The sequence below is a fragment of the Tupaia chinensis genome, unplaced genomic scaffold (genome assembly GCF_000334495.1).
Source record: "Tupaia chinensis unplaced genomic scaffold, TupChi_1.0 Scaffold000359_1, whole genome shotgun sequence".
Classification (NCBI taxonomy): Eukaryota; Metazoa; Chordata; class Mammalia; order Scandentia; family Tupaiidae; genus Tupaia; species Tupaia belangeri.
In genome coordinates this window covers 1183996-1192028 of record NW_006159855.1, presented here as the reverse complement: position 1 = coordinate 1192028, position 8033 = coordinate 1183996, and the positions used below count along the sequence as shown (strand labels likewise).

Here is an 8033-nt window from a genome sequence, read left to right as displayed (position 1 = left end):
TATGGTGGTTAAGGGCACTGGACTCCCACATGGTCAGCCGCAGTTCGAGTCCCGGGCTTGGTGGTTTGCTTTCTCACTTCCCCTCCCCCACTCATTCTGTCCCTCTCTAGTTACATTTAAATAAATAAACAAAGTTAAATAAAATAATTCCTTTAAAAAAATTAAAACACAGATAAGTTAAATGTACCATATGATTTAGTAATCAACTAGGTATTTACACAAGACAAATAAAAATTCATGTACCATAGAAAATCTGTACTTAAATGTTTATAGCAGGCCGGCAGGTGGTGTGGTGCTTAGGGTATTGAACTCCTACATGGCTGACCATAGTTCAAGTCCTGGACCTGGTGGCCTGCTTTCTTTTTCTCTCTCTCTCTCTGTCTCTCTCTCTTTCTATGTGTGTGTGTGTGTGTGTGTGTGTGCCTTTCTCTGGCAAATGCATGCACACTATAGCAAACAATAACAATAATAAATAAAATTAAATATTTATAGTTGCTTGGTTTACTTCAAATTTCTTATTTATGTTTAACTGTACATCTTTATGGGGTACAATAGTTTTTCAAAGAGTGTATGCTGTGCTTGATAATCGCATAAAGGATATTACCATAGTCAGTCTTCAAGAGCATTACATTATGTTGTGCTCCTTCGATTTTTCACTCTAATATTTTTTAGATGTATGCATACAATTGGCAATGCCTTTATATATATTTTACTCTAGGTATTGTGATAAAGTTCCATAATGTACTTGCCTTATTTACATGTATTCTCAGGTCTGTTCAACATTTTTTTCCCTGATTAGAGCAGCTTTATTGATTGATTTAATTTGCTATAGGGCTTACCAGAAAGAAACAGAGAAAGTGAGAAAGCACCCCCCCACACACCCGGGAGGTGGCCATGCTGCAATCCTTTCTCCATATCGCCCTCATTTCAGGATTTTGGGCACACACATGCCTGGTTTATTTTTCAAGCTGCCAGATCCAGGACTCAAACAACACAGCCATGTGGGATCCAGCTGCCTGAACCATTAATTCACTGAGTGGCCCTAGCAGCTTTATTTATAACTACCCCAACCTGTAGACCACACAAATGTACTTCAGTGAGTGAATGCATAATAAACTATGATATATCCACATTATGGAGTACTTCTCAGCATTATAAATGTTACAAACCATTAGGCTAGCAGGAAGCATGGAGGTTAAGATGCTGGATCCCACATGGCCCACTGCATAGTTTGAATCCTAGATCCCATAGTTTGGAAATCATGCTGGCTATGTGTATGTGTGTGCCCAAAATCCTGAGAGGAGAATGGAGGAGAAGGGATTTCAGGGTGGCTTGCTTTCTCACTTTCTCTCTCTCACTTTTACTCTCTCATTCTCTTACTCTGTAACTCTCTGATCAAATTAAAGAAAATAAAGTTAAAATAATTCTTAAAAAAAAAAAGAAAACAGATTATATAAATAAATCTATGTTTAGAAGTGTCCTATTTTTGGACCAGCATGTGGAATAGTGGTTGAGGCGCTGGACTCCCATGTAGCTGACCGTGGTTTGAATCCTGGTAGTTTTCTTTCTTTTTCTTTTTTTTTTTTTTAAAGAATTATTTTTATTTAACTCTATTTATTTATTTATTTAGAGTTGACCAGAGAGGGACAGAGTGAGAGTGAGGGGGAGGCAGGGAATCAAGAAAGCCAGCCCTCAGGTCCAGGACTTAAACGATGGAGGGCCATATGGGAATCTAGCACTCCTAACCACACTACCTGCTGGCCCCTGGTGGCTTACTTTCTCTGTCTCTCTCGTGAGTGCATGTGCCCTGTAGCAAATTTAATAATAACAATAATGATAAATAATTCTAAAAAAAAAAAAAGGAAATATCCTGTGTTGATCTCCGTCATCAAACAGATCACTGTGGTGTACTTACCAATCTACTGTTTCTTATTTACCTATAACCCTAGGCCTAGCACTTGGCACAGTGCTTGGTATGTAACCAGCATTCAACAGGTTCTTATTGCTTGCAGTATTGCACCACCCTAGAGTAGTCCCTCTGGCTTTTTTTTCCAGGCACTTTCCTCTGCATAGGATTAGTAATCCATGGGGCCCAGGGGATATGCTCACCCAAAACCTAGTTTCCCTCTTCTAGAATCTAGGCTGTGTTCAGAGTCTCTATACCCTTGGAATTTACTGCTCAAGCAATGCCCAAACCCTCGTGAGCCTTTCTCAATTTTCTCCTGGGAACAGACCCACTTCTAAACGTATAAAGTGGCCAAGACATGGCTGTTTGCAAGGTTATGGCAGAACTTTGGTGTGGCTTAGTAAATTCATGCACTGTTTGCAAAGTTCATCTCAGAGATCTAGGTAGGAGCCAGAACTGGAAGTGGGAAAAACTTGGGTCCTGCTCTCCTCCACATTTATCACATTCCAGCTGTTTCCAAGTACCCCAAGGACTCTATTAGGTTGTCCAGAAAGTCATGATGTATTATTCTGTTTTTCTTTGCAAAAATATGTCATGACTTCCCATACAACCCAATAATTTTGAACGCGAACCTGACAGTCTAGATCATTATGAAGGTATGTTTGTTAATGTAGGAGAACAGAACATAATTTAACAATTTGTTGCTTGATTTATAACTTTCAATATTTAAATGTCTGTTCTATGACTGTCCATGTGTGCTCTTACCCAGGACCTATAAAATGTGAGGGGCAGGTCTAACCAAGAGAAAAAAAGATTACAAAAATAGGTAAACTGACCTTGCAGTTATCAGGGGTATAGTTTATAAAATTACTGCCACGGCATGAGTTGGCACCATGTCTTATAGCCCCACAGAACAAATGTACAGTGATACAATTTATTTTTTAAGAGAGATTTTTGCTATAGGGCACATGCGTTCGCTGGAGAGACAGAGACAGAAAGCAAGAAATCACCCCCCAGTGTGGATGGCCCCACCGCAATCCCATCTCCACTCTCCTCTCGGGATTTTGGGCCTGCTTGCACATGCTCCACGCATGAGTTTCAAGCCGCCGGGTCTGGGACTCAAACCATTGTGGGCCATATGAGAGTCCAGAGAGGTAACCATTATGCCATCTGCTGGACCCCGTGCAATTTCTTTTTAATCTATTTTACCCTCTGCTTTGTTCATGTTGGCGCTTTTAGGATTTGCTCAGGTCACAATCTTTTCTTTCTCTTAAGTTTTTGTTATAGGGTGCATGCACCTGCCAGAGAGGGAGAGTAAGAAATCACCCCTCTTGGGTGAGATGGAGGGAGATGGCCACCCTGCACTCCCTTCTCCCCTATTCTCTGCCGCTTTGGGTGTTTTTCAGGTCGCCCCCTGTGGGATCCAGCCGACTTAACCTCCCGGCCCTGCTGGCCCCCAATCTTTTCTCAATGTTCAATTAACCTGATAGAAAATTTCCACTTTACTGGCCTCTCAAGTGGGGCATACACTCCATGAATGGCTGATCACAGCCCTAACTATTTGCTTCACCACACCATCAAGGGACACAGGCATGGCGCGCACTCCCATATGACTAGGCCCGCGGTCCCCAAGCACAGGCTCAGAGCAGTTCCCAGGATGGAGACCATTCGGGATCACCTGGGGAGTCGGGGATCTCGGGGAGGCGCGGCGCGTCCGGAACGTCTGAGGCTGGGCTCCCTCAGAGCCTCCCGTAGGAAACTTCTCCAGGTACAGAGTGAGCCGGGACACTAGGAGGGCTGGGGCATCCCAGGAAGGAGCCCAAGTCCGTCTCACCTGGCGCAGCGGCTTGGCGTTGCCTCAGTAACCACCACTTCCGGCTCCGGACCGGAAGCCCGCGAAGTCGCTCTCTGGTAGGCGCGCCCGCCCTAAGCCGGGTGGAGAGACGGCTTTTTGAGTTGTAAGGTACAAGTTCTCCTCAGGGACCTGGCGACGCCCCAAAGGACCCATGGCCGAGCCCGGTACGACGCGTGGCGTGGGACTGGACGTCATGGACGCCTTCACCCGCTTCACTAACCAGACTCAGGGCCGGGACCGACTCTTCAGGTGAGTCAAGTACCAACGGCCCCCACCCCCTTTCTCAGCCCGACCCGGTCTTCGGGTCCCTGATGTCCCGCATCCTGAGAAGGAGGTAATGGCCCAGTGGGTCGAAGCAGGAACGACGCTGCCAGATTCCACCGAGGGTGGTTGGTAGTCGGGAGCCTCCTCACCCCAAATTCATTCACCGGGGCCGAACACGCCTGCCTCCTGGATTAGCCTCGACGGCCGACGCCTGGTGCCTCAAGGCTGCTTCCTGTAGTCACACGGCCCAGGCCTTTTCCTCTCCTAACTTTACCCTCTCGGCCGAGAAGACGGTTCTCTCTGCTCAGCATCCTTCCGAGGAGTTCCTTAAAAACTTTGGGTTCGGGGACCAGCAGTTAGCGTAATGGCTATGTCGCTGAACTCCCACATAGTCGACCGTGGTTCGCGTCCCCGACCCGGTGGCTTAAAACTCACGCCGGGCGCGTGTGCGTGCGTGCCCAGGATCCTGATAGGAGAATGGAGGAGAAGGGACTGCGGTGTGGCCATCCCTCCTGGGGGGTGATTTCTCGCTTTCTGTCTCTGTCTGGCGAGTGCACGCGTCCTATAGCGAAAACCTCTCAAAACCAAAACCAAAACCAAAAACTTTGGGTTCGAATTAGTGGCCTCCAGTAGCCCTTGCAATGCCTATGGGAAGACGAGTTTTATTTATCTAACAATATTGCCCAACCTATTAATAGCTCATGGAGACACTGCTTATGAAATACTTTTGTAAACTAAAAAAGTATAATGTGGAGTGTTTGGGAAAGAACCTCTAAGGTATTTAAATTGTCCAACTGAAAATAAACAGAGGTTGTGAGTTCAGTACTAATACTAGTTCATAATGTTCCCTGTAGAGAATTGGTTTGTTGTTTTTTTAATTTGCTTGCTATAGGGCGTGTGCATTGGCTGGATAAGAAAGAGAGAGGAAAAGTGAGAAATCACTCCTTGGGGGAGATGGTTACCCCACTATCCCTTCTCTTCCATTTGCCTCTCTGGCTTTTGGGCATGCATGTACACGTGCCTGGTGTGATTTTCAGACTGCAAAGTTGGCCTTGTGGGATCCAGCCCCCTTAACCTCCATGCCACCTGCTGGCCAGATTAATTCTTAATCATGATAATTTACAATAACTTATTTTTCAAATGTACGAGTGCTAATACAAATAGAGCAACAATAATAGCCCCGGTAATAAGATTTTGGGAAGCCAACTTTATTCCAGGTATCATTCTAAGTGCTTTGCAACTGTTGACTTTCTTTACCCTCATCATAACTTTGTGAGGGTTACACATCCCCATTTCACAGGTGGGGAAACTGAAGCAAAAAGAGATTAACAACAGACCCTAAATGACAGAGCTGAGAGATTTCAGATCCACACAGTTGATTTAAACTACCAAGCCAAGCTGCTTTTCTAATTAATTTGATATATTTTTTAAAACGGTTGTGTTTTGGGACAAGCAGTTGGCATAATGACTGTGTTGCTGGACTCCAGTGTAGTTGACTGCTGTTCGAGTCCTGGACTCAGCAGCTTAAACTTATGCCCGGTGCATGTGCATGAGTGCCCAAGATCCCAAGAGGAGAATGGAGGAGATGGGATTGCAGTGTGGCCTTCACTCCTGGTGGTGATTTCTCACTTTCTGTCTCTCTGTCTCCCTCTGTCTTCCTAGCGAGCTCATGTGCTCTATAGCAAAAAAATCTCTCCAAAAAAAACCACAAAAGGTTGTGTTTTAAAATCAGTATCTATAAGCTTCATTAAAATAGAAAACTGGGGTCAGCCTATGCCCTTGTGGTTAAGGTGGCTGAATCACTCATGACTGACCACACATCCCAAACCAGGCAACTTGAGAAACACTCCAGGCACATGCCCAGAATCCCAAAAGAAGAGAGAAATGGAGGAAAAAGAATTTAGTATGACCACATCCCATGGTGAGCACTTTATTCTGGGAGCACATGCACCCTGTAGCAAATTAAGAAAGAAAATAACAGAGTGGGGGAAAGGGGAAGAGAAGGGAAGGGGAGGGAAAGTAGAAGGGGGGAAGAAAGAAGGAAGGAAGGAAGGGGGGGAGGAAAAGGAAACTATAATCACAGTGTACCCAGGTTATACCCTGCAGGGTTTATCAAGCAGGTTAGTTAATTAAATAATCATTGGGATAGACTTATTTAACAAGATGTGAGATTTCTAGCATTAATTTCCCAGTCCCCTTTATGAACTTTATAACCTCTGTGAACAACTGGTGATCATAAATTCATGCCTTGTTTTTGGACCCACTCCTATTTCATTGGACCAAATCATGACCCTCTTGAATCCTCCAGCCTGGAAGCACGTTTTGATAAAGACACATTGTTTATGATTCCTATCTTCTCCGTTTACTATATCCCCAATTACAAGTTTGTTTTTTTGGAAATATGCCATATTTATTGAGAATAATATTTACAGCATAAAGGAAGTCAAATGCATTTATCAGACAAGTAGAAACCAGGCACCTACTTGATTAAATAAGGCTGTCAAATGCATTTGGATGTTTGTGTGATCTAACTTTTCATTTATTGTATTTATCAGTAAGTTATTATTTATAGGCATGGCAATAATCACTTTATTGAAATATAGTATTAGTAAACAGAATCCTGCCTGTATTTTATATAAACTTGTAATTCTTTTTGAAAGACAAGTACAAAAACAAGTCTATGTTAATTTGTGTACTGGTATGTATTTGGTCCTTTAGTTTATAAAAAATTATAAACTAATAATTTGTTCAAACTGCGGACTTTTCATTTGATTCTGGTTGTGTTTGTGTCCTGTTACAGAAGTGGTAGGTTAACTGGTAGAAAAGTTCTTTCTACACTGGGAAAAGTAGAGTATGAATGTTTGCATGCTTAACATGAGGTCTAATTTTGTACAGTTTTCCATTTTGACTACATCCATTTCTTTTTGCCAGCAAAAGGCCTCTTGAGGGCTGTTCACTGCATTATTAACAGAGTTCTCTTTCATTACCTTTGTGTTGCATTTCCATTAAATGTTCTACTCTTTGGCCTTCCTGCTAAATGACTCTTGCAAAATTTTGCTCCTGTAAGAGTAAAATTGCTACATGAGACATTATCTTAGCAACTTTGTTTTTAGCAAGATCTGTTTCTCCTTCCCTTCATGAATCAAGTTTTATTTGGTTTGTAAATCATTCTCCTCATTTTTTTCTTCCATTTCAGAGCCACTCAGTACACATGCATGTTGCTTAGATATATGTTAGAGCCTAAAGCTGGCAAAGAGGAGGTGGTAATGAAGCTCAAGAAACTGGAGTCCAGTGTGAGCACTGGCCGTAAATGTAAGTACCCTGTCTCTCGAAGGACAGAGGCTTCTGGTTGAAAACCTCGGCCTAGACCTGTGATTCACAAGATACCTTCTAACTTGTTAATTTCTAGTCAGTCATGTTTACTGATGAAGTCAACCATTGACGCTGCCTTTGTTGGAACAACAGATCCAAAAATTTGAATGTTTTGCTGCAGACTATTCACAAACACCTGCCTGTGTTCATATTTTGTGCTCCACCTTTCTTTCTGCTTAATCATAACCAGTGGGCACAGTGTGTCAGTTCGTGTTTAGTTCTTGGAATCACAAAATGTTTTAGCAATTCCCAACATGAGGTGCTGACTCCTATTAGCCCTTTTGTTCCATAGACCAGAATAACAGTATCTTTCTCTCTTCTTTTCTTGAAGATTGCTAGAGGACATGGATGGATATGTTTTCTTAGACCATTTGTGGGGTGGTATCACGTTACATGCAAAAAGTAAAGTCGATGTTTTGTACTCATTTAATTCACTTTAATAATAAATCACGGGGCCAGCAGATGGCATGGTGGCTAAGATGCTGGATTCCCACATGGCCAACTGTGGTTCAAGCCCTGGACCTGGCAGCTTGAAAATCACTCTGGGCACGTGTGCATGCGTGCCCAAAATCCCAGGAGGAGTATGTAGAAGAAGGGATTGCAGCATGGCCATCTCCCCTCCCCCAGGGGATGATT

General features: G+C 43.4%; 2 protein-coding genes across 3 annotated transcripts in view; both read left to right on the top strand.

Moving 5' to 3' along the window:
- The first annotated feature begins 3912 nt into the window (after positions 1-3912).
- Positions 3913-8033, top strand: part of PEX11A (peroxisomal biogenesis factor 11 alpha) — a 7990-nt gene continuing 3869 nt past the window's right edge. Inside the window, exons 1-2 of one of the 2 annotated variants that reach the window (XM_006152807.3) lie at positions 3913-4010; positions 7222-7337. In XM_006152807.3, the coding sequence (XP_006152869.1) occupies positions 3913-4010; positions 7222-7337 (214 nt within the window). The remainder of the gene's footprint in view (positions 4011-7221; positions 7338-8033) is intronic. The other variant, XM_006152808.3, reaches the window with a different exon arrangement.
- PLIN1 (perilipin 1) overlaps positions 7268-8033 on the top strand; it is a 19866-nt gene continuing 19100 nt past the window's right edge. The window contains exon 1 of the mRNA XM_006152809.2: positions 7268-7337. The gene's annotated coding sequence lies outside the window, so the exon portion shown is untranslated. The remainder of the gene's footprint in view (positions 7338-8033) is intronic.